This window comes from Malania oleifera, chromosome 2 (genome assembly GCF_029873635.1).
Source record: "Malania oleifera isolate guangnan ecotype guangnan chromosome 2, ASM2987363v1, whole genome shotgun sequence".
In the NCBI taxonomy this organism is placed as follows: Eukaryota; Viridiplantae; Streptophyta; class Magnoliopsida; order Santalales; family Ximeniaceae; genus Malania; species Malania oleifera.
Genome location: NC_080418.1, coordinates 79,608,742 through 79,636,329, shown reverse-complemented (window position 1 = coordinate 79,636,329; position 27,588 = coordinate 79,608,742). Strand labels below are relative to the sequence as shown.

The window sequence follows — 27,588 nt, the reverse complement described above, 5'->3', positions numbered from 1 at the left end:
AAAAAAATTAATACATATAGATACTTTAGTGGTTTGGGTTGGTTTTTACATGTTCCAAACCACAACAAAACCAAACTGCTGGTTTGTCAAAATTTTTAAACTGTAACAGGAACAGCAATTTTAAAACCAAATGAACAAACTCAAAGTGCTTGTTTTTGTCAGTTTTCCGGTTTGACTGAAACCATTGTTCATCCCTAACAACAATACCAGTCTGATGTAGCAAATGTAGACCCATACCCAAGTTCACAGCTTCGGGTCCGCTATTCCAATCATGATTTTCCTACCCCAGAGGGAAAGATCCTTCCCCTTTAGGTAGGTTGTGGGCAAGTAGGGATTCGAACAGCCAACACCGTGGTTCCTAGCCATGTGCTCTAATCCTCTGAGCTACAGGCCCCCACCCCGTCTGCACTGGATCAGTTTCCAAGAGTACCCTCAAAAAAAAAAAAAAAAAACGAATTAAGGAAATGATATAGGGCATTCCTCTGATACATGCCAAAATTCAATATTAACTTTTCCCATTTCTTCTTTAGAACCAAAATACTCAATTGCCTAATAAAGATAATTCTCCCAAGTATCTTCATTAATGTCACCTTCTCATCATCATCCTTCTCTTTTAGAGTCTAAAAAATTCACCCAATTATTTTTAGTACAGAGCCATTAACTGTTTTTCACACAAGTGTAACATTCCGGAGGGTTCTTATCAAACTTCATTAATATGAGGCCTACACAGAAGAAGGAACAAGCTGTAATGGTTTCTGAGACACTTCTCTTTGAAATTTAAATTTCCTCTTGGCATATTTAGCAAAAGAAGCAGCTTGGTTAACCGAAATAAAAGTTTCACCATATAGTTCAGCCTGGATACTCTGTCAAAGTCCAATATATATAATATTAGGTTGGCCCAATCTCAACAAAATGACAATTAGCAATGAGCTTTGGAAACTACATGTATCAACATATTTTTCAAGCTAATTAAGTGCACATGATCTAGCATACAAGTCCCAGACATATTTATGCAGTATGCATTTCTGTAATATCACTCTTTCATTTCGTTCCAACTAAGTACTGTACTTGTGTATCTATGTTCGCACTTCATATACTGACACATGTCCACCATATACTAACATAGCCCTTGAGACAAGAGACAGCTAAGTTATCCATTTCCACAGGATTAAATCCAATGTTTTTATTTTCAGTTTGTCTAAACTTATCAAAAAGCTCATTAGGTCCTCAAACTCCACTTAGTTCAGGTAATGAAATTTGTATTCCATAATCAAACTCAAAATAGGGATCCGTACTACCAGCAGTAACCTCAAAAAGGTAAATGATACCAGAGGCAGTGGGATTCATGACTCTTTTTTGCTTGTCCATGGAGTCTAGTCTAACGGTGACAGTATCAGCTGCTCACAAACATGGCTGTTGACTAGCGTTGCACTGCATCTGCTCCTGTTGTATATGTAGTTATCTATATCCAGCATCAACCTTATCATCTGGTTCATTAACGGCTTAATGCAGCGATCAAGAGCATCAAAATAAAAATTTTCACAATTTTTACTCAGGATGTAGCTGAAAAGTTCTTATATAACAGGGGCCAAACTAAATTTGTCATAATTCTGGGCAGATTGCAGGGCGGGTTAAATCTTGTATCTAGGGTTGAATGATCAACTGAGTAGGGTAAACTTTGATATCTGGTCCAGGTGAACAAATGAATCGGAAAGGTCACAGTTCTGGGTGTACAAGCTGTTTAAATGACACCGCATTTTTCCCTTCACTCCTCTGCCGATTCTACTCAAAGGCTGCAACTCATCTCTGAACCACAAGGAGGCCTCATGATGAGGAAGATGGTGCATCAAAAAATGGCACAGGCAGGATCTTGACAACAGGGACCTTAAGGCTGGAAGCTCCAACTTGCACTGTGTGACTCTGATTGGAACAGAATCTGTGGTCCCCGGCTGGAGATCTTGTAGTCAGGTATCAACACCAACTCAGGTGTCAGCGGCAGGGATCCAAAGGGATGGTGAAGGTTTTGACGCATCAGTTGGGGCTGGTTTCTGTTTGGTATGGGGATGGCTTGGGTTTGGATTAGACCTTTATGGGAGTTAGAGTTCGGATTTGGCTTCAATTAAGATTCTGTAACAACGGTTAAAGCTAGAATTTCATTTCGGTGCAAAATTCAGGATTTAGACTTAAGCTTCAGAATGAAGGGTAGGTTCAAAGATTGCTGATGGTGGTCCATCATGCAAGCCCCATGGCAGCAGTACCCTATGCTCAGAAAACAATTGATGTAAAACCAAAACATCCCCACATAAAAGGAATAAAACCCCAACCAGAATCAATTCAATTGCAAACCAATAGTTTGGCAACTAAAAAATACTGACGTAGGACAACATGCTTGAGAATCCTACTTCCACTAGGAAATACATTTCAAACCTAAGATCCTTCCCAAAAATAAAAATAAAATAAAATTTCCAATAAAATTTAAATTTCTTTTTCCTAAATGAGATGAAGTCAATACGCCGCCCAAGGTCTTAAATTTTAATTTCGACTAAAATTTCAAGACTTCAAAAATACAGAAGTTTCTATGGAAATTTCCATGTCAATGAAAATTACAATTTCGATTTTAAAAGATGATGGAAATATGAAGTAAAGCATGGAATTCTTTTATGAAACGTTAGAAATTATTAATATGCATAATAATGCAAGATCTAGAACTTAAATATTATAAATAAAATACATCAAGTGCAACTATAATATAATATTCTTATTGAAAATTAATATAACTAAAATACATATATTAGTTAAATATTGTTTTTTACACAAATAGAGATAATTTAATTATTTACTATTATTCAAAAATTTGAAACCTATTCGTATCCTTCTTGTAATAATATTTATTTTTTATAGAAAAAAAAAAAGATAAATTACAACAGAAATTTTGATTTGGGGTTTTGAATCTCAGAATTCAATTTCTAGCCTTCTAGTAAATTTCATTCCATAGTTAAAACTTTGAAAATTTCACTGAAATTTTGAGACTTCAATAAACTTCAAGTGATTGTGGAAATTGTAAGGGAAATTTTTTAAAATATAAATTGAATGCCATTTCGATTTTGAGGGTGGAGGAAAGCAGCAATTTCGACAATTTCATGGAAATTTGAGACCATGGGCATGCCCCTCTCTCCATGTTGATCTGAAGCGCAAAGCCTACGAGGTGGGATGTACAACTGTGCTGCATCACACCCACCTCTCAGAAGTCCAGGCATAAAAGGCTCAAAAAAACATGTTTATGCCTAGCTGTGGCTCATAAGTTGCAAATCAAATGAAACCACCGCTAAATCCTCATCAGCCACCTAGATAACCACCTTGCCTTGAAACTTAAGACAACCCTTGGAAATCCCTTCTTAAACCAGCTTAACAAGAATAGCCAACCTTATTTTGTTGAAATATGTTCCCCACCCTCATATTCGTTAATAATTTGTTCAAAAGATTTTAGCGTAACTTATAATCTTGATATGGCAATTTAATGAAATTCTAAATACCTTCTCTAGTATTATACATATCAAGGTGTCACACTGCCTTTCATCTGCCTGCACATTCTTTATATTCGACCTTATCAAATAACATAATTAACCAGGCTATCCTTCATCATCGATAACCAATCAATTTATATGAATTGCCATTGGATCCCAAATGCTTTCCCATTTTCATTTTTTTAAAGCTTCTCTAGATTTTGAGAAAATTCTCAAAATTTCAACCCCATTACATTTAACAATTAAATTTAAATACCTAAACTTCAAACAGGCTGTTTTCATCCATCAATTATTGAGCTTCAATATTGCCATCATCATCATCAGTTCATCACTAGCTAAGAATACATGTTGCACGCTTTTCGAAAGTTGGAACCCATTGATGTCAGCAAATATTACTGATCATATTATTCTATTTTTCTTGAATAGAAAAGGTATTCTCACACCGTTGACAATTTTTTTAAATGTACTGCATAAATGCCATAAGAAAGGACGTCTCATAAACAAAATGGGCAATAGAGTTGGTACTTGATCTCAATGGGGCCCTAGCTATATTATAATTATATCCATCCCAATGCAACACCTCAAGATGCTCAATTTGAAGAAAGGCATTTAAAACTCAAGGTAAATATGATGGCAAAGGAACGTCAAATTCTAAACTCACTTCAAGAGAAGATTATGGAAAAAATGTCTATAAGACATCGAATCCCAAAAATGCTGGCACCTAATCCTTCCCCTAAAGCGCCTAAGAGACACAATATTGTGTGGAACACTAAGGTAGCATCTATAAGGAATTGTGTGGTGGGGTCTTTTTCTATTTCCTTGTTGTCAAAAGTGAGGGATTCGAGGATTGATGTTTTATGTTTGTTTATGGGCCCATGTTGTCTGCCATGCAGGCTTCCTTTTTTTATGAGTTGGCCAGTCTTTTTCTCCTTTGTAGTACCATTGGGTGGTTGGAGGGGATTTTAATGTCATTCGCTTTGCTAGTGACAAGTTAGGGGTGCTAGGGTCACTAGCAATATGAAGTTGTTTGACACTTTCATTCAAGATTAATGGATGGGTTATAGCATTGATTAACGATCATTTTACTTTGGATGCTTCTCTTCTTCCAGCATTTATCGCTTTCTGTATTCTGATGACTGGGAAGATTTTTTCCCAAATGTTGCTTAGGACGTTCTTGTTCGGCCAATTTCCTATCATTGCCCAATGTTGTTGGATGCTAACCCATGAATGGGACCCTACCCCATTTAGATATGAAAATATTCGGCTGAAGGCTTCCTTTCTTCAAGAAGTCTATTAATACTTAGTGGATAAAGGGTAGCATTCAAGGGTAGGTGGGCTTCAAATTTATGAACAAGTTGAACTTTGTGAAAAACAAATTGAAATTGTTTAATAAAGATGTTTTTGGTGACTTAAAAGATAACAGAATGTGATTCTTGATGAGATTGAATGCTTAGATAGATGGGAGGAGGGCCAGTCTACCTAGCGTCCAGGATAGGATTAGGAGAGGTCACCGTACAATGACTTCAGTTTGATCTGGTTTCATGAAGGCATGAGCTAGAAACAAAAATCTAGGGTTAAGAGGGTGAAGGAGAAGGATTATAGTACCAAGTTGTTCCATAGATTTAGGGTTAAGTGGGTGAAGGAGGAGGATTATAATACCAAGTTGCTCCATAGTTTGGCCAATGAGGGGAGGAGAAAAAGTTTTGTCAAAGAATTGAAGTTGGACTCGGGAAGCATGGTGTGTGACACCAAACAATTGGGAGGAGATTACAAAACTTTATAGGAGCCAATTTATTGAGAGTTTCAAGCACACACTATTTCGAGGGTTTCGATTGGTTTTGTAATGATGAAGACCTTGCAATTGATTGGAGAGACCTTCTAATATTCAGGAGATGAAGGGAGTTGTGTTTTAGATGGAGAGAGATAAGGCCCCAAACCCTAATGGCTTTACTATAGATTTCTTTTAGGATAATTGGGAGGTGATTTGGGAGGGCATTATGGGGTTCTTTCACAAGTTTCATCAAAACAGGGTGGTGAGGAAGGAATTCTACCTTTATTACCCTTATTCCTAAGAAGGAGTGTCTTAGGAAAGTGAGAGACCTTAAGCTAATCAGCTTGGCTACTAGCCTATACGATATCTTGGCTAAGGTTTTGTCAAAAAGTATGCAAGATTAAGGAGTACAGTTACATTGGAGCAGTCTATCTTCACTAAGGATACAGATTGTAAATGTTGTTTTGGTCACTAATGAAGTGGCGGAGGATGTTAGGAGAGGGGAGGGACTGGTGCTTGTTTAACCTAGATTTTGAAAACGCCTATGATGTGGTGAGTTAAGGCTTTTAAGACCATTTCCTAGCTAAAAAGGGTTTTGGGAGGGGGATCTAAACTCTGGAGGAGATGGATTAAAGGTGCTTACCCTTGATAATGATGTCTATCATAGGGAGTGGTTTTAAGGCCTTAAGGAGGCTAAGACATAGGAATCCTCTATCCCTTTTCTTTCACACTTGTTGTTGATGTGTTGAGTCGTGTGTTGGACATGCTCAAGGTCTTGATGTGATTTGAGGAGAAGGATGTGATTTGAGGGGAAGGAGGTTGAAGTTCCGCACCTTCAATTTGTTGATGAGACCCTTCTTTTTCTCAAAAGAGTGTTGTGAAGTTTCAAAAGGTTTTAACCTTAAAATCTTTAAGAAAATTACTGGACTAATGATCAACATGTCAAAGATTTGGGTTGTTTGTATGAATATTAGTAGGGTGAATTGGAAGCTTTTGCTACCTTAGCTGGTTGTACAATGCTAGACTGGCTTCTCTCTTATTTGGGTCTCCCTCTCAGTGGAAACCCTGACTCTTCTGCTTCTTGGGAGCCAATGGTGGAGAGCGTGGGTAGTAGATTGGAAGGTTGGATGAGGGCACATTTTTCTAGGGCTGCATTACTCTAGTTAAATTTGTTCTTTCTAGTATTCCCATTTATTCTCTATCCTTTTTTGAGTTCAGCAGGGGTGGCTGCTGCCTAGAGAGAATTATGAGAGATTTTTTGCAGTCAGATAACAGGGAAGATAAAAGAGATCATGTTTTTAGTTGGGAGAAGGTTAGAAGACCTAAGTTTGAGGGGGTTTGGGCCTCAAGAACTTGTTGTCTTAAAACATGTCACTAGTTGATAAATGGTTATGAAAGTTCCCTAAGGAGATTGATTCCTCATGGCACATGGTTATTACAAGCAATTGTCGATTACATCTGAGCGGTTGGGATACAAGGGGTAATGAAAATGTTTCTTAAACCTGTTTTCGAGTTGGAAATCGGAATCTTATTCAGTTTTGGAGGATGTTTGGGTGGGTAAGGCTTCGTTGGTATCTTTGGTCCCTCATCTTTTCAGACTTTCTTTCTTGGATAATTCTAAAACTAACACTACTTATTCGTTTGAGGGGAGCTCTCTTGGGGTTTTCATTTTTTCAAAAATCTCAACAAGAGAGAGATTGAGGATATGACTATTTTGTTGAGTGCGCTCAAGTCTTTTGTTCCTCAAATAGGAAGTACTTAGAGGATCAAAGATTGGGTATGTAGACACCCAATTTTGTTCAAGATGAGATTCCTCGATTAATTGAAAGATAAGAGACAGCAATTGGCCAAGCAAAATTAATTGAGGTTTCTTCATTCTACCCTAAGTCATTTTGTATGCAATTCAAAATTGGGGTGCTCAAATTCACTTGTTGAGGATTTAATTTCTTTATAAAAGGGATATTAGGGCAACTCTTATTCTCTTATTTCTCCATAAAAGAGAGGCCAAGCCTCCTTTCCAAGGGGGATATGTTCAATTGAAGGAAACACATGTTCAAGGAGGAACATTCACTCACTTTTGGTGTTGCAAGAATATACACGTTCACCCAAGAGAGAGAGGCACGAGAAGGAGGAGGAACCACACGTTCAAGGCTAAAAATAGAAAACTTGAAGATCAAGGTATGCTTCTAAACTCCCTCTAACCTTATGTATCTTACATGTCTTCAAGAATATTTGGTGGAAAAATTTGAAACATGCACTCGAAGATGATGGTATAATGCTCCATGGATTCTAGGTTAATGTTGAGATTTAACTTGGATACTGCTTAAAGCTTTGATTTTTATAACATGCTTGTGTTAAAGTTTGAGTCTTTGCCGCATTAGTGCATACAAGTGGTGATTATCATGCCTTATTTTCTATTTTCTTTAATTTTGGTTCTTTTAATTAGAAATCAATTATTTTAGGAGTGTCTTTTATGATTTAGGATATATAATAGCTTTTTTTTTTGTTATTTTTAAAATTTAACCTATTTAATTAAATTTTATTTCATTTTAATGGCTATTAATTAATTAAAAAATCCAAACAATTTCAAAAAATTTAGGCAAAATATCAAAAAAATTATTTATTTCTTATTAGTTTATTTGAGTGCTAGGAGTTCTAAGGCATAGGTCTAACCTTAGAATTGGTACAAAAAGTCAAAAAATTAAAAAAAAATTAAAAAAATAATAAAATAAAGAAGTTTGAAGATATGAAAAGGTTAAGGGTTTTAGGTTTTTTAAGAGTTTGCCTCTTCACTATGAATTAAGGTTTCTAGTTTCTTTAAAATGATAAATGAAGAGAAGGAAAGTTTTTTAAGACAAAAGGAAACGAGAAAAAGTTTCCATGTAAATGAAATAAAAATGTTTCCTTGTACATAAAATGTCAAATTTTGCTTCTTTAATTTTTCGGAATTAGAAAAGTAAGATTAGTTTATACTTGATTAATATTACATGTGATTTTTTTCTTAGATTAATGATATTCTCCTTTTAACATCCCCTACTTTGGTAACTTTGAGTGCATGTTTTATTACTTATCTTGGTATATTCTCTCATGTAGAACATCTTGTTTAACCTTAAAATACTTTAATAAATCGGATGATAGAACTCAAGAGGGTGTCTTTGTGCACACCTTCGAGGATCTCAAGGTTAGAGTAATCTCATTCTTGTTCGGGGTTGACCCAATATATAGTGGAGGGTAAATTGACATCAAAGCACATTCACATGATAAAATCTATCCTACAACGGATCTCAAGATGGTGTCTTGTGCATTCTTTCGAGGATCTCAAGGTTAGGATAATCACCGTCTTGTGCAAATTTATCCAATATATTAAGGGTCGGTAGATACCAAAATAAAAGAATTAAAGTCTATATGGATAGAATTTGAAGATAATCACAGGTTAATTAGGTACCATTCGCAGTAAGGGTGTGTAGGGGTGCTAATACCTTCCCTTCACATAATTGCACTCCTGAACTTGGCTCAAGTTCATAGACCTTTGACTATCCGTTTCTTGGACCTTAGAATAGCTAGTTGACTAATCAATCAAAAGTAATTAATTAGGTATTCCAACCTGACCTAATATAAAGTAAGTTAGTGATGACTCCATTGGTATAAATTTTGACCCATATCTCAACCTCACTCGAAAATCTCATTTTAAGTTCATCATTTGTGTCGAAACAGATCGAAGATTCAGCCCAGTGGAGGTGAGCCTTTTGGAACGTATTGACAGGGGATACTTCTGGTTCTTTCTCCATAAAATATTTTCTTTTCTCAATCGTTGAAAATACTGAGCCCCTATTTTCCCTTGAACCATTTCATTTGGAAGACTAAGGTTTCTCTCGTGATCAGGGATTTTATACTGACTTTGGCTCTTAATAGGCTTAATGCTATTGATTTGCTGCACACTGGAGGCCTTACAAGGCCATTGGTCCAAATATTTGTATTATGTACTCGGAGGCAATTGAGACCATTGACCAATCGTTTGTCCAATTATGAAAAATTATCTTGATTTGGAATGAAGTGCTTTATTTTGTCCATCAAAGTATAAGACAACTGTATTAAAAGCTAATCTAAAGAATCGTGAAAATAGCTAAAGAACACCAGAACAATCGTCTTATTTATCTAGCTTGAAGCTTGATGATACAGCACTGGTGATCTTTGAATGAGTAGCAAGTTTAGGTGACAACAGACTGAACTTTTGAAGATGAGAAATATGTTATAGATCCTTCTTGAAATCTTGAGTGATGGTGACACTGTTGGAATCAAGTCTTCACTCCATTGAAGCACCATGTTTCAACTTTGACGAATTTGACACACCATTTAACTCAGACTCAATGAATAAGGATGGTCATGGGCATAATCCCAGTAGACGACCATGAAGTTGACCAAAAAAATATATTTCTCGAGTGAAGGAATCACTTTTGGCTTGTTATTTTTTTACAATTTACATTACCCGTACACTTCCTTGACAGAAGGCAGCAAAATTTGTCAACGAGCTTGACATAAAGTTGCCATTATTGAAACCAATAAGAAATATTTTCTCCAAACTTATAATGAAATTGAAAAACCAAGAGTGATAAAAATTTCTAAAACAAAATGGCTTTCTTTCTTGTAAACAAAGAAATTTCATTGCGAGAAAAGAATATATAAAACAAAGGATAAGAAATCCTTCTAAAGAAATAGAAAAAACAACTAAAAATAAAAATAAAATATAAATCACGCAAGATAGATTGCCAATCACCACAAAACCCCTTAAAAAAACAACCCACGGAAAAGCCCAAAGAGAAACCAAAACCGATTGCTATCCAAGAGCAATGATGAAGATAAACCCTATTCACGTAAAATATGCATATTTCTTTCCAATAAAATTCCCCTCAAAACTAGAATAACTGCACTACTAGCATCCTTACACCTTCAGTCCTTCCAAATCCTCTGAAAGAAGTTTTAAAAAAAAAAAAAATCCTTACAGCAATTCAGAACAACATTCTCCAAGCAATCCAAACAATCTGGCCAACAATCCCAAGCAACTCTAAACTAATATATACTGTACCATGTCTTTTTGTAATCTTGATGAGAAAATTCTGGGGGCAAATGCCTTCCTGATAACCTTTTTAGAGTATAATTTTTTCAATCTTGAGGGATTATAATTCGGGGAATTTGAACACTTGAATGGGCTATTCTTGAAGAACTATGCTTGAGTGTGATATGACTCAGGATTGTGCAAATGCTGTCCATAAGGATGAATTTTTATACTTTTGAGGGTTTTCAGAAATTATTCTGGAAGGAAATGAAAGCTAGAAGGATATATAAGGGTACTTGACACATATTAGGATTGAAAAATTATGGTTCATGATAGAGATTGGAATAAAGAATTCTTTGTTCATATGATTGGCTTTTGGAAAGTTGTTTCTCAAAGTAGGAAATGGAGAATAAAGAGAGGATATAAAAGTGTTCAGATAAATTTGAGATGAGGATGCAGTTCAAGAAAATGTAGAGGTAATGGGGTTTTGATTTGACTTTGGAGGAGGAAGAATGGTCCTTTCGGGATGGATGGCTCAATATTGAAATTACATTCCAATGTTGCGGAATTTGTTGAACTCAAGCTCTTGAAGTAGCTTAAAGAGCTTGTAGGGTTGCAATATTGTTGACATTCATTTCATAGGAGTCTTTGATTACTGCTTGACTTGGATTTATTCAGTCTTCTCTCTCTCGAATCTTTTCATGAAGAAATTCTGTAGTAAGAATGTTTGGGAGAGAGTTTAATTAACCCTTCGCAAATTTAATATGAAAATTAAAAACAAATAATATAGCTTCCCATCCAGCAAAAGTTTGTTTTGAAACCAAATTTTGATCAAAATTTTGCACAACTTTTTTTTATGTTTTACAGTTCATTCATATTAAAAATTCATTATTAAGAGAAGATCATATTGGATTCAAATACATGATACTGTTCATAAAATCTCTTTTTTTTAAACAGTAAAATAGCAAACTTGAGATCTTGGCCATGCACGAAAATGAAACCTAACAAGAAACTCTCGATTTTCTAGCTTTTGTTTTGAGTATACCTCCATTCCTCCATATCCCAAGCCATATGTATCCTTTTCTGTTATCAATAATGCAGGATAGGTAATGATGAGACATGATAGATTGCTACCTTGACTTTTGACCCACCCTTTGAACCATGGAAGTAGGTCATAGAGCCCATGCATGTGGGTACTTTAATATTAGAAATAAAAAAAAATTAATTATTTATCTTAAATTTGGATTAAATTTTAAAACATGATTGAGACATCCTTAAAATGTCTGTTATTGGTTTTATCTTCATTTGACCTTGAAATTTATCAACAAAATCAATAGCTCTTTTAATTGGTTTACATTGATAATTCTCATGATCTAAAAGTATATTGAGTTGGAAAAGAAAGAATTTAACAAGTTCAAGTTGCAACCCGAGATAAGATAAATACAATACTTTATAAAGATAAAATGTAGCAATAATTTATTTACATAAAAAGGCAAATTCAAATAAACAAAAGTGGGTTGAAGTAATAATCAAGTGGAAGCACTAACAAGTCAACATCCAAAAAACAAAGACAAATAAAATAAAAGCGATAATGGATGTGAAACAGGCTAATTACCAATTATTCTCTTGCTCATAGTAGCATACACAAACAGTTTTAGCCCCACTTCCAACCGCAAACTTATTTTCTGGAAAAAAAAAAGAACAAATACATAAATGTTCTATGAGAAAACAAATTCTATGTTTATGACCACAATTTCTGACAAAAAAAATACTTACTGAAAATTATTGCAACCATTTTGAAACGGGAATTGGTACCACACTTTTTTGACATGTGTAAAGGGCATCAGGCAATGCAATTTCCAAAGCCTTGAAACAGAGATATAGCACATGCATTCACACGTCTATGTGCACATGTAGCTATGTGTTATATAAACAAATTACATTCATGAATTTCAGTAAAAAACGTAAAATAACAGGAGTCGAATGCGATAATCAAACAAAAAAATCGCCCTATCATAGCAATATATCTTACACGTCCTTTAACATACACAAATATTAAGCTATCATTTAACAAATAAGTGACAGGTGGCACCATATAGTGAGCCAGTAATAAAAATGACTGATACACCTTTTTTTTCCTCTTGCACATTTTAGAAGGATCCAAATTCGTGTTAACATCTGTAAAGAAGGATTTATCATCAATGATTTTCCACATATTATTGAATGTGTGTGTGTGTGTGTGTGTGTTAAAAGGGAGCAGAAGGCAATGGGTATGGGGTCAGTTAAAGCCATGAATTTGGGGGGATGGCCAAAACAGGTCAAAGGATTGGATTTGGATCAAGTGGTTAAAGGGTTGGATTTAAATGGGTTGGGCTCAGGCCATTTACAAATGGGTGAGTATAACATATGCCCAAACCCACTCAATTTCAATATAAAATAAAAGACACCTGTTAATAAATATATAATAATTTTATTTATATTTTTTAATACTTCAACAAATATGAATTTAAGTTTTAAAAAAGCAACACCTATTTATTATTTTTTCTTTAATATTTCAACAAATGTGAGTTAAATTTTAAAAAACAAAAAGGCACCTATTTATTATTTTTCTCCTTAAAAGTTCAAGTTTGAAACAAATGTGAGATGCGAATAAGCAAATATAATACCCATGCCGGCACCAGCAACATTGCAATTTTTTTATTGACCACTATAAAATATAGTAAAGAATTGTGCCACTTAAATTTGAATATTAATTAAAATTTTAAGTGGTTGTATCTTATACAAGCAATTGAACGAGTACCCAAACGAAGCCCACCTAACCCGTTTAAGTTATTAGGTTGGGTTAAAGTTTACACAAATATAAACAAGTCACTCCTTAAACCCAAACTCTTTTAAACATAAAAATCACAGATCACGTGTTGAATATTGACTCATTTTGCCACCCTAAGCCTAGGTAGAAGTACCTGCCATTGGGTTAACCCTGTTCCTATATCATTGGAAATATTTGAAAGCAAAAGGATTGCCCCATAATGATGTCTTACACAAGATGGAACCAAAAAAATTTTAAGTTTTTATTTTCTTTATTTTTATTTCTAATTTTCTGAGGGAAAGGGCATCACAAAAGGTAACAATTACTAGGGATTGGGGAGGCACCTACATATTGTTCAAGATATGTTTGGAGACCCCAACAATATATGTGTCCAACCCTCTTCAAAGGACATACTAGTTTCATTCAAAATAAATAAACAAATAAATACACTCACACACACACACACACACACATACATAAAGTAGGCCTACCCAACACCCAAACTTCTACAAAATATTTAATTTGAACTTCACAAAAGATAAGAGTGCAAGAAATTCTAACTGTTCGCGTGCAAAAAAATATGAAGCAGAAGAAACTGATGACAGTGATTTCACAATTAATGGAATTTCACAAATAACAAGCATTCAGACAAGACAAAAGAATGAAAAACTATAGTGCTTTCAACACCTTTTGGACTCCACTGAGCACAAAGTGCAGCTCGATTAAGCCTCAAAATAACAAGGGTAGGTACCCATTCTCCCCCTTCTTGATTCCAAACATACCTAAGAAAATGATGATAATAATAATAGTAAAAAAAATATGACAGAGATGGATAAAATATTACAAAATGTCATGCTAGAAATGTTTTATTCCAGAGGATATTAACTCCAAAAAGAACTTCCATAATTGCTTTAAATCACTAGATACTCACGAGTTTCGATCATGTGATGCAGTAACAATTCTGTTAGATCTTGCACTCCAGTCTATCCCAGAAACTATTTGGTCATGCTGTGATAGAAAAAGAAAAGCAATATATTATTGACATCATACACACACACCCCATCATCACACCATGACGTCCTGATGGGGAATAAGAACCATCGGAGGCAATACAAATGAACAAAATCTTTCAAAAAATTAGTGCCTTGAGCTAACCATATATGATACACCAGAAATTAGGAAACAAGTGTCTAACACATTGGAAGTGGACCATATCTAACAAAGGAAGAAGACTGTTCCCAGACTGCATTTTTTGGGTTGTCAAAGTACCATGGATCCATGAACAGTTTTTCAAATAGATTATTGCCTTGTAGCCTATTTTGCAAATTCCACGGTAATTTTCGTCAAATTTCAATGCAATCCTAAACCTTATTGCCTATAGGAAATTTATTGGATCATAAATGACGGAGCATTGTATTGGTAAATCAAAAATTTCAAATTAAAATCAACTTTATTTTTTAAATCTATAATTGTGGGTTTCTTTAAAATATCAACTTATGGACACTATGTTAATGCCTAAAAGTTGAAATATACAAAACATTGGACAACAGCAATGTCATTTCTGGTTAACATAAGCAATATGCAGCCGTTACCAAATAAAATCAATATGCCAAAATGGAACAAAGAGCAAGAAAAAGCAAAGAGGGGTAAGTGCGATCCCTAGACCACCCAGAAGCTTTTGGCCCTTCTTTTGGCCAAAAATTCTGCCTCACAATTACAGATGTATTCATCTAAGGAATCAACAAAATTTTTGTGAAAGGAATATCTCTCCAATAAGATCAATCCTTTTTACTAGCCCAACCAATAATTGATATTCAATAAAAAAATCTTGCTCTGTCTCAACTTGCCTCATAATCAGTGACCTCCTTGACGTGTTATAAGATATTTAATACTTTTAACCATAGATCATGTCTCAGAATATGAACGAAATATCCTCTATAATGATCCCTAAAAACATTACCACCAGCAAAACGCTCTAAATCCCCAAGGAGCACCTATCAAGATTTAATTTACTTAGTCCTCGTAGGAGAAGCTTTCAAAAGGATAAAACTGAAATATTTGAATCTGGGAAGAAGAAGCCACTACCCAATCCCAGGCATACGCATCAGTGTCGTACTCCAAAAATCTTCAAGTAACACTTGGGAAGAAGAAAAAACCTAAAACATTCTCACATATTGTCATCAAGTCTATCCTTCAATAGTTTAGCTTTATAACATTCAATTCCATTGAAATCACTCAAATCTTAAAAGAATGGTCACCTCCACAAGCATTTATCTCTCTTGCTTCTGCCAAGACTGGCAATCACCGATACAAAAGTAAATATGAGCAGTGCAGCCAAACTCACAAAATACATACACAAAAGGCCACCACAGATGTGTAACAGACAAATTAATGGGAAAAAAACAATGAGCACTATCTCTCCACTCTTGTGACACATCATGTATGTATGAAGCAAAAGATGTGCCACGGATCACCTCTTTTGATTGAAATGCATAGGCATTATCAATTTTCGTACAAAGTGCTGTCCAAGCCATAGTCCTAAGATTTGAGGCATTTCACTTTTCAGTACACAACTTATCATTAAAGCAAGTTGTTACCTCTTGACAGAAACATGAATTGACTAAGGTCAACTTTAAAGAATGCTACCAAAAAATATATTTGAACAAAGGAACCTAAAGTATACAAATTTTCTCTAGAATTAAAAGAAAAAAAAATTCTAGGATATGTCGTTAGGGGACAAGACCAAAAAAATCAGGATACACTAAACTAGGGCCAAACCTAGATGTTCAATAAGAAATCGTGTCTTTAACTTTATACGGCTTACAATGACCTTAAATGAAAATTTTGTACTTATACAGGTAAAGAATTTGAACAAGTTCTAGTTGGATGAAAATGGGTGGGATACTAATGTTAATTTAAGATGTTCTCTAGGGAGTCCGTGGAGGTCCATATCTCAGATTTATCCTTATTTCTATCCCTCACACTAAATTTGAGGTGGAGAGGGGCTCTCTGATCCGTTTTTGGAAAGACCCTTGGCTTGGTAATGCATCCTTATCCACTTCAATCCCTCATCTATCTCGACTAAGCTCTGAGCAAAATAGAACCATATCATTCTTTGTCATGGAATTGAATAGCCCATTGGTGTCTTGGAATTTTCCATTTTAGGAGATTTCTTATCGATAGGGAGTTGGTGGAGTTGTCTACTTAGTTATCTCTATTCAATGAGAGTAATCTTTCTTTCAGGAGGGATGTTCGGTCATGGTCTTTGGATCAGTCAGGAGTCTATTCTTGCAAATCTTTCTCTGTATTCTTGACTCACTACAATTCTTCTTTCCCACTCTACCATTTCATTTGGAAGGCCAAGGCTCCCCCAAAAATTAAGGCTTTCACTTGGTTGGTTGTGCTCAATAAAATTAATACTAATAACTTTGCTACAAATTAGGAGACCTTTGAAGGCTCACTTTCTGATGTATGTGTGCTCTGTTACAAAAATTCCAAAACAGTTTCATCTTCTTTTGCACTGTGAATTTTCTTAGAGGATTTGGAATAAGCTGTTTAGTATTTCAGAAGAGAGCTGGTATGCCCTTCTTCTGTGGAAGAATCGTTAGCTATTTCTTTTGCAGGCTTTGGCCGGAGGAAGGATAAAGCAGTTCCACAGAAGTGTGGAATACTTGCAGTGTTGCAAAGATATTCACTGGAAAGAAATTAATTTGGTGGTGCTGGTTTGGGGTAAAATTCAGTATTTGGCCTCGCTACAATGCACTGGATTGGGATTTTTCAGAAGAATTAGTTTCCACGAGTTACAAAGAGATTGAAAGGAACCTAGTGGCATGCTGATATTTTCTTTTTCTGATATATATAAGTTGTTATTTCTGGATTGTTCCAGGCCCTTTTAGGGAGATGTCTCATTCTCCCTCGTGTAAATTCTCTTCTTGTAAATGAAAATTTCTTTTTCTGTTAAAAAAAAAAGAATTTAAACAAAGTACCTTCTGAAGAACATGTATCTTATCCCACTTGTCTTGTGATAATCTATAGATGTGAACTTCATTATTGTTGGGACAAAATGCAATCACTGCAAAAAGAGTGCACAAATATATATTTAGTTTTCCAATAAAAATCATGATATGTAATAACACTGAGAACATGACTAAAGTTAGTTCATTCATGCAACAATGGAGATTGAACTCATATAAATATTAGAGCTATGAAACATTGACAGTGATGGAATACTAATTTTGGAGTCATACAATAAAATATCAGAAGGCCCATAAGCACGAAGCACAAGCAAAGGCGGAAGCAAGTTCAAAAGAAACAACAAGGCACGTTTGTTTTATTGATAGCAAAAGAAATATATTAAGAAATAGAAGAGAGAGTATTACAACCTAGGAGAGGACAAGAGATCCTCATAGCATGAATAAAAAGAAAAAAAAGAAAAAAAAAACAGAAAAGGAAATAAATCACCACAAAACCTGATAAAATAATTGACTGAGCTCTGTAAGCTTGCTAATTTGTGCTGTCCTTTCTTTGCTTACCAGCCACAATCCCATCTCATCCAGTGTTTTTGAGCATCAACACCCAGTGCACTAACCACCACCACAGGGATAGATAAAATCCCGTCCCTACACTGACTACTGACTGCCAAGTCTACAGCCCCCTTCCTCAAAACAGGTACATCCTCCAAGCCTTCAAGCAGAGAAGGGGGCACATGAGAAATATCCCCAAGTGTATCAGAGGAGTCAGAAGTGTAACCAAATTGTTCATGGAACCCATCCAGCAACAGACCACCATCTCCAGACAAAACTGCTACCGTACTCACCGTCATTCTCCAAACTATCACCCCATTTGTTTTCCTTCTCAATATGATTTCCCATTTTATCCTTCTCTAATTCAGGGTAAGAGCATTTCAGGGACTCCTCAACATAAAACTTTCCAACTGAATATCTTTTTCAAAATTTCCTCAGTCACATATTTGAGTTTATACAATTATTAAGAAGCAGATTTTTCTTACCCATCCTCCCCTTCCTTTGCTAATTGATGCTTATACACCTCCATATCCACAGCCTTATTAAGATCCTTGCCATCCGCAGAACTACGCACCACTTCTGAGGGCAGACAATTGCTAAATCGCTCCTCATCCTGACTTCCTGGTTGATGTTCTTGCTCTATCTGAGTTTTTCCACCCTTTTGCATCTTCAACAGAAAGAACAGAAAGATCTCTTGTCAATACATATGGAGATGATTTAGCACACCCAGACGACCCACTAGAATCACCTCCTCTTTCTGCAAAAACACGCCCTTACCACCACTCGAAACATTGTGAGCACAGCACAGCTCTTTGCGCTGATCCATTTAGCCAGGAATCTTGAAATATGAAGCATTCTGAGCCTCACTGCTACTTAGACCCCCACATCTAGAAACCCTCTAGCCCTCATATGAATGCTGATAAAATCAATAGGCTATTGCAATACCTGGCAGGAATCTATCAGCAACAATTACATTATGGGCCTGTTCACTTGAATGGCCCATCTAGAAGACAAGTAAGCATCCTTTTCTTTCCAAAGATAGGCCCAGGTCCAAATAATCCAAACCAATCCTTCGATATAAGTGATCCTCCTTTTCTTTCCACTAACTGGCCCAGGACTGGAACAATCATCAAGCAACCTGGCCCACTCAATCCAATCTTCATCGAACTACCCTCGCCAAGAGAAACTCTAGCTGCCTCTGTCATCCATGCAGCTTTCCGATGGAGACCCTAGTTGACTCATTTACAGGAGTCCTCGTCTCCAAACAAGAATTCAAGGCTTCCAGCAATAAATGCCCAAATTCTTTCACTTGCATCTCACCACCACACAACATACCCAACCCAGATTTTTCTGCCAACACAAACTTGTCCACAAAAGATTATCTCCCTTACTTCCTCCACCTATGCCGTTCATCTCAGCCAACGCCACCTGGCTCCATGATTGATATTCTCGCTGACTTCCTTTGTCTTTGCCACCAACACCAGGAAGGAGATCCCTATACAAAAACTAGGAGAAAAGGAGGTCATCTACAAAATTTAGAAGGCCAATACCATGGGAACTTTAACCTCTCCTGACTCCTATTGAAGAAAAGAGTTTGAAGCAATCTCTCCTTTAAAGGGGTATTTGATTCGCAGAATCAAAAATATTTCCATCGGTTGACATTTCTGGAATGAGATGCCTGCCACGTGGGAATGTTTTTGTTTGGTTCACATTATAAGATACCAAGGAATGTCCATAGGACAATCATGTCAGTGTTTGGTTCAACATGGGAATCCTGGCAGATGTTTCAAGAACATGAATGTTATATCCACCTCTCTACAAACAATATTTGAAGAATAATTATATTTCTTCAACAAGAAAACCAACTATGAATATGTACCTAATTAAGTCCATGCCCTAAAACTTTCAACCATCATAGATTAAAAATATTTAACAATCAATAGTCCAATTATTCGAAATAATTTGAGGCAACATAGACTCAAATTTTCAACCATTATATTGTATTATTATAACATAATAATAAAACTACTTTCATTTTTTAAGTTTCATTAGTTTCTATAATTATCTTCATATAATTCATTATCTAAATATAATAATAGTGAGTAATAATACTATATTATGGGGGCATTAATGTTCAACCAACCAAAATAGTAAGAGTAATTTGGTCCCAAAAATTGGATTCTCATGGAAATGGGATTCCTGTCAAACTTACCCATGGTGGAGGATGGGAATTGGATTCCCATGTTTTGCGGGAAATGGGAATGTGAGATTGCAGTCAGATCGCATTTCACTCCCAAACCAAACATGGGAATGAGATGCCATAGACAACACATTCCTACGATGTTGAAAGAGGCCTCAAACTAAACGCCCCTTAAAAGTTGGAAAAAAGCACCACTCCTAGATTCATTAAAAGGGATTGCCGTGCAAAGCATTTAGGAGTACAAAGATTGCTGATAGGTATAACTAGACAAACACTAGGAGAAAAGGAGGTCATCTACAAATTTACAAGGTCAATAAAATTGGAACTTTAACCTCTCCTATCCCCAAAAGAGAGTTTGAAGCAACTTCTCCTCTAAAAGTTTTTTTTAGGGGGGGCGGGAGTTCCACCACTTCAGAGCTCTATTGTTCATTACTCTCCATGATATCCAAAAAAAAAAAAAAAAGAAGCAAGTGGGATCCTGGACAGTCAAGTTACCACTTCACCTACAAGCTTAAGCTGTTAGTTTGTGAGCCAACAATATAGATCAGGCTTTATCCCCCACACATGCAGCCCAATTGCACATGGAGGGAAACAAACAATGAGTAACACCATTGGGGAAAATGAGATAATTTTATTAACCACATGATAAACATGGGCAAAAAAAATAGAACATAGGACGAAACCCAGGCTTTAATCATGTCAAATCACCACTTTACCTAAAAGCTTATGTTGTTAGGTTATTGGACAACACAGTACATCAAACCTTAATATGGGCCAAAACTAGTCCTTTGCGTTTGTCCCAAAGTGCCCTTGCCATGCAAAGAACTCATGATTGACGGTCTTGGAGCGGTCTCGGAGCACACCCAAAAAATTATCACCATACCATGAGTCAATTTCCAAAGGCCTCCATCAAATGAACAATAAAAGACCATATTTTTATCATTCTTGCACCCCAAAAAAAAAAACATTTATCTTTCCCTACCTTTGCAAGTTGTCCAACATCAAAATGTGTTCCCAAAGAAACCCCATCCCATGTGTTGAAAGCCACCTCGAGAGAGGTTCTGGCCTTCCAAATCACCTAATAGGGAAGTAATCATAAACAAAATGCGATATCTAGACAAGCGATGACCATAAGATAAGAAAACTTGATTGAAAAATGCTCCATTTCTTTGTCAAACTCAATCTAGCTTTATCCTATTCTCACCTCCCCTTCCCTCCAACTTCTAGTTAATATCTAATCAGCTCAAAGCATATCTTATAAAAATGGACTTCAAGAAATTGTGTCCTTCAAATAATGACAGCATTTTGTTGGCCACCAGTTAAGAAGGAAAGGAAATTAGGCACCAAGGGTTGTAGTTCAGTTTGTTTGATCCATTCTTTCTTGATTTGCTTCATTATTGTAAATGTATTTTAATACTTTTTTTATTGATTCAAAAAAAAAAAGCTGTGCATTGATACTGGGAATATTAATGATGCAAAAAAAGATGTCTATGTATGTATTGTCCATCAAAAATTTTATAAAATAATGTGATTTACGAATTAAGCAAGCATTTCTTGTTTCTGAAGTCTGCCAAATATTTTTTGGTGATTTTAACCTTTTAGCATTATATTTCTTTTGCTAGGACTAATATTCATCTCTAGCGCTATAAATCCTTTTTTCTTGTCTTTTGTAATTATTTATGTTTGACTTCTGATTGTGTTTGTTATATCAGTTAGATCTTTCTTTTTTTCCTTTTTCCTATTTCCTATCAATAGACACTTTGTCCAATCCATAGATAGATTTTGTATGGAAAATTCATGAATCATCTTATTACTGATTATATCCCCCATCATCTCATTTGCTGACCTTCACCCCTATTATCTTGAGGTAGGTCATATCTGGCATTCAGAGTTTGCCTCGATTTGGTACTGTTTTGGCAATCTGCACCGAAACAGTGTTCTATCCTTCAATGTTCAATCAACTGCTATGCCTCAACACATTTTGGAGAGAACCAACTAGCTCTGGGTTCAAGTGGCATTCCAACCCTAACCACAACCCATTCGGCTGATTCTTCAACATCAGTCGGTTCAAACCTCCACTTAGTTTCACCTAAGCTTCATCCTAGTCATGGATAGGTCACCCAAGTTCGGGTCCATGAGCAATGACAACTACCCTATAAAGACTTGATTTTGCTATGGCACTAGTGGGTACCCTTAACCAAGTCACCGCCTATGAGTAGTCTGCTCATTCTTCAATACGCAAGCGGTTAAAAAGCCCTGAGCTCCTCCCATTGGTTGAGAGCTTACAGTTTCATGTTATATTTCACTCCCCAGTGGAGGTTCTTTTGACCCTTCCGTCACAATACTACTTCTCTATCAATAACCCGTGAGTGGTCCTTGCTGATTCACACAGATACCATGAGCCTCATGCTACTCACATTAGGGCATAAGCTAGTGATGCTTTCAGCTATTGGACTCTCACCATCTAGGGTTCAGCACTCCGCCACTTCACCTAGTAGTACGACGCTTGGATTGCTCTCTCCCACAACCCTGTTTTCACGATTTAGGATGCTCCCATTTCTCTCGCCGCTACCAAGGGAATCGCTTTTTGCCTTCTTTTCCTCTAGCTACTAAGATGTCTCAATTCATCAAGTTGTCTCTTGCCCGCCCAAGACTCGGTGAAAACACAAAAACACAAAATACAAATATTAAGCCTACAAATCCTAGATACAAAATCACCACAGCTAACCAACCATTGGGAAAAACAAAAACAAAAAACAAAAAAAAATTAATAACAGTAATAAGAAAAGAAATAACAAAAGAGAAGAAAATCTCACCAGTGGCTGAAACTAAAAAAGTGAAGACAACTGCTTGATAAATACCCTTTGATGCAGGAAACTTGATTCTGGCAACAAGAATCAATTGAAGAATATTTAAGCAACAAGGAATTGCAAGAATTATTCAATCTGCCCAAATAGGAGTTGGGATGGAAAATGAATTTAAAGTTTTGGGTCAACCAGGATTTGATTTTCTATGGCTTCGGCTGCTATATTCTTGTCTCTGCTGCAGAAAATTTGATGCTGCAAACGAAAATCAATTAAAGAATATTTAAGCAATGAGGGATTGCAGGAATTCTTCAATCTAAATTCAAGATTCAAAATCCAAGAATATTGAAGAAACAAGATTTCTCAACCCATAAAATCTTTATTGTTTTTTCATGATTTTAGGGCTGAAGAAACAAGAATCCTTGAATTTGTTTGGGTCTTTGGGAGAAAAGGAAAGGAAAGGAAAGAAAGGAGGTTCCTGATGTAGGACAGATATTAGAATTTATATATATTGATAGAATTGAGATTATTAGAAGAAGGAGAAGGAGAAGAAGATAAGAAAAAGAGAAGAAGAATAAGAAGAGAAGCACCACCACCACCACCACCAGCAGTAGGGAGGCGGAACAGAAAAAGAAGAACAAATAAGGGAAAGAAGAGAACAGAACAGAACAAAGGTGAGAGGCTGAATCAGAAGAGAAACAAAAAGGAAAAAGAAGAGGAGAGGAGGAAAAGGAGGAGGAGGAAGAAGAAGAAGATGAAGAACAGAACCTGCGAGAGAGAGAGAGAGAGACAAAGAGACCCCAAGAAACTCAGACACCACCAAGAGCAACTTCACCGACTGAAAATTTGTAAATGATACTTGAAGTTAACAAAAATCCATGTAATCCCATAATTGAGCCTATAATATCATATATGACAACAACAAGAACTAAGCCTTAAGGCCCACAAGGTGAGCTCAGATATATAAATCCTTTTTTTTTCCCATCATGCACAATATAAGGCAATAGTCTCAAAAAGTTGGAACGATGTGCAATCCATTTTAACTAAGTCAACCCAAGTTTTATAACCTTCTCGGTGTACCCATTTCTCCCCTCCCACAATCACTAACATCAGCTAAATCACTCTTCAGGATCATTATTTGGTGTAGATTGAAAGTGGCCAAGCTATTTTAGTCATCCTTATGTTAGCTTTTGCAAGTGCTACTCTTAGCTTACTACAAACACATACATTCCTTACTTTACCTTTCTTATATTGCGATGTTTCTCACCATCCTCATTCAACTACATTCTTTTTTGCATCGTTGCCAAATTAAGATTTGAATCGTGAATCAAAATTCCAATTTTGGGAATCGATAATCGAGACTCAAATCTAATCATCAAATTGGCAAATTTTCGAAAATCAATTCTAAATGACATGCATATAATGGTATACAAACAACAAACAAAGTAATAAAATACATTTAAATTTTGACAATTAAAAAAAAAATCACATTTCATGTGTATATTTTCCGTAAACAAATGAAAAGAGGATAAGTCAGGACATATTAATAAAATAATGAACTTTATGTTGTTTAACGGGGGAATCAAGAAAAAATAATTTTAAAAATTGAACTTTTGGTGTTTATCAATGGTTTAAAAAATAATATTTCATGGATATTCTTTCTCAAATCAAAAAATAATAATAATAATTAACCAAATAAATGATAATAATTGAACAAAAAAATTATAATAATTGAATAAACTACTAGAAGAACTAACTTTTGACTTTTGAATCTTAACAACACGACGAAACAGTACCACCTTAGCCAGTGAGTGTTCTGCCCCTTCTTTTCAATGGTAGAGCACTATGCTAATAGAGCAAAGAATGGTTTTGTGAAGGTAACACAAGGCCCAAAGTTCTAATTTCTCCTTTTTTTTAAGCACAAAACAGACGTAAACAAGGAATAGAAGGTAATCATGTAAAAATGAGAGCAATAAAAGAAAGAAATGTTACTTTGGAGGTTTCAAACTAGTCAAGTTTGTCAGGATATGATAGGTCTAGAATCACATGAATTGATAGTTTCGGATCAATTCGATAAATTCATGAGGTGAATCGATAGATTCGGCAACAATTCAGTTGATTTTTAATTTGCTAGTAAGTTTTGAATCGATTTGGTATGGAATGGATACACACTATATGAATCAAATCGGGAATTGTAAGAACAACTATGCCTTTTTGGATATTTTTCCTTAGTTGCTGAACTTTCTTACCATTTACATAGCTAGTCTTATGGCCCTTCTATAAATCTTCTTCTTAACATGTCAGAATTCAGATGCAGTTCTCCATCTTTTACTCATCCTACTTTATCTATTACATCATTAAGCTTTCCTTCAATTTGCTTAATAGATCCAAGGCAATGAAATCTAATACTCTTGGGAATTTTTTGACCCTTGAGTTTAGATTTTCTTCATTATTCCTGCTGTAATTACTAAAGTTCCATTTATGCTGTCTTGAAACCTCTGTATTCCAATTTCTAAAGTTTCTCCCCATATTTATAATTTTTAGATCCTACACCACCTCTAGTTTCATCTATTAAGAGTCTAAGACACTATCATCCATTAACATACACCATGAAAAATCCTTTTGGTGATATGTCTAGTAAGCTCATACATAACAAAAGCAACAAGATAAGAACTCAAAGAAAACCCCTTGATACACATATTGTGATTGAAAATCCCTACTTTTTTCCCCCTATAGTCCTAACACTAATAATTTGCCACTGCAATATCCTAAATGACTTCTATACAACTACTGCCTACTATTTCTAAAACCCACTACAATTGAGCATATCTCTTCATTTATAATGCCTCATCAATTTTTTTCGGATATTATATTTGTAGTCTTAACATGCTATGTAGGCTGCAACAACAACAGCAACTAAGTCTCACTCCCAGCTCTTCCTATTGGGTCCCCTGTGAGCCATAAGGGACGATTAATTTTCTTCAACACACCAAACACCCCCTAATATAAACAGAAAGCATGATTTGGCACTCAAAGAAAACATAATAATTATTTTATTTAATTTTATATTTTTGAGGATTGTCTATCCTCTTTTATGTTGTAATCTGCTTTTCTATCTTAATATACCTTCTTTTCTAATCAAAAAAAAGGTAAATCATGTCAAGTTCTCTCATAAACAAAAAGCAACATAAAATTACTTTTTGCACATTAAAAGCAAACCAATCTCTGGCTTTTTTACACTGGCATAGTGTGCTTTTTCTACCTTCACAATAGAAATGTCCTTCTCTCAGCAGCATTGGAGGCACTATTCTCCAAAATGGAACATTTGATTCCAACCAATAATAAGAATTCATTAAATTAGGCAAAAAATGGAAATACACAAATATTATTTCTCTATAGCCATTAAAATGGTTGCTGTAATCAGTCAAACTATCTATCAAATCAGATCACCACCCCCTGTTTGGAAGGTAAGAAAACCAAGGAATACAAAAATAATAATAATAATAATAATAAATAAATAAATAAATAAAAAGTTGAATTTTACGTTTCATCTTTGTGGATTTAGTGAGGAAAAATTAACAACATTTGTATCAAGCAGGGATGGGCAAAGGTTTAAGGTACCAATAACGAAAATTTAATTAAAACGAAAAAATTATTTTCTATCAATTGTATCTCTTCAGCCAAACAAGCGTGCAAACAGTTACAAATGAAAATTTAAATTGGAGGGTAAGTAGGAGAGTACTTGAGCCGTCAGGACTCCATGCGTGGCAGGTAATGCACTGAGCAAACTGATGAACTGCAATCGCTGCCATTGTTCTGCGTAGATGAAAACGTTAAATTCTTCTAAACGACTTAAAATCAACAAAGAACTTGCGCGGAGAGTTAAGATGAAGAAAAAGCGGGGAGATCTGAAGTCGATAGAAGGTGGATTGTGAAGAGATATGAATCTGCGACAGTGTCTAAACACAGGTTACACAGCAGCGAGACAGAAGAGATCTGAATCTGCAACAGTGTCTAAACGCAACAGCGAGAGGAAGGGGGAAAGGAGTGCCGAAGTTTCCAAGACCGTACTCCCTAAGGCAGCGTTTGTACAATTTTTTTCGATCCGAAACGTATACGCGAGGGCCAATAGCGACGTGGACTGGTTTGGCCTTATTAAATAATTTTAAAATTATTATGAAATATATGAAGGTCATCTCACCTTTTTTATCTCAATAAATGTTTAATTATCCTTATTACCCTGAAAAAATGATCCTTCCTTTCCCAATTTGGGAAACACACATTTAATATTTTCATATAAGTAGATATATAGTGAAAATAAAAGAAGAAAAGAAATAAAGAGAAGAGAAACATTTTGTATAAGGGATAAAGAGATAAGAGATATTTTATAAAAGATCCGTTCCAAATCATCATATAATTCCTCCCGAAATAGTAAAGTTTTGATTCCATCCACCCGTGAATTAGATATAGTCGAACCACGTAAAATTTATGTTTCATTTCTATTTATTTTCTTACATATTTTATAACACATTATCAGCACTAGACTCTAATCAACTGAGATTTTTTTTTATCATATTTTATTAATTTATTTCTTATAAACTTTACTCCAAAGAATATAATATTCTCAATAAGAGAATATATCTTTTAAAGTTTAAAAAGTATCAATTTTCAAAAGAGATGGTAAGATAGTCCTCCTGAAAAGATTATATATTTAAATCTCCCTCAGAGATAGTCCTTGTGAAGAGACTATATATTTAAATCTTTTGTATATATATTTAATCTCCCGAAGAGACAGACCTCCTGAAAAGGTAATATATTTAAATCTCTCGTCTATATATTTAATCTCCTAAAAAGATAGACCCTTGAAGAGGTTATGTATTTAATCTCCAAAAGAGATGGTAAAT

The 27,588-nt window shown here is 35.3% G+C and overlaps 1 protein-coding gene across 2 annotated transcripts in view; it reads right to left on the bottom strand.

The window, feature by feature from the left end:
- The window catches only part of LOC131149480 (actin-related protein 2/3 complex subunit 1A-like), a 58,414-nt gene extending 31,603 nt beyond the window's left edge, over nt 1–26,811 (bottom strand). Inside the window, exons 1-5 of one of the 2 annotated variants that reach the window (XM_058099936.1) lie at nt 26,427–26,811; nt 17,144–17,229; nt 14,089–14,165; nt 13,845–13,939; nt 11,964–12,033 (exon numbers count right to left, since the gene is read on the bottom strand). In XM_058099936.1, the coding sequence (XP_057955919.1) occupies nt 11,964–12,033; nt 13,845–13,939; nt 14,089–14,165; nt 17,144–17,229; nt 26,427–26,496 (398 nt within the window). In that variant the 5' untranslated portion in view covers nt 26,497–26,811. The remainder of the gene's footprint in view (nt 1–11,963; nt 12,034–13,844; nt 13,940–14,088; nt 14,166–17,143; nt 17,230–26,426) is intronic. The other variant, XM_058099937.1, reaches the window with a different exon arrangement.
- Between the last annotated feature and the right edge of the window lie 777 nt (nt 26,812–27,588).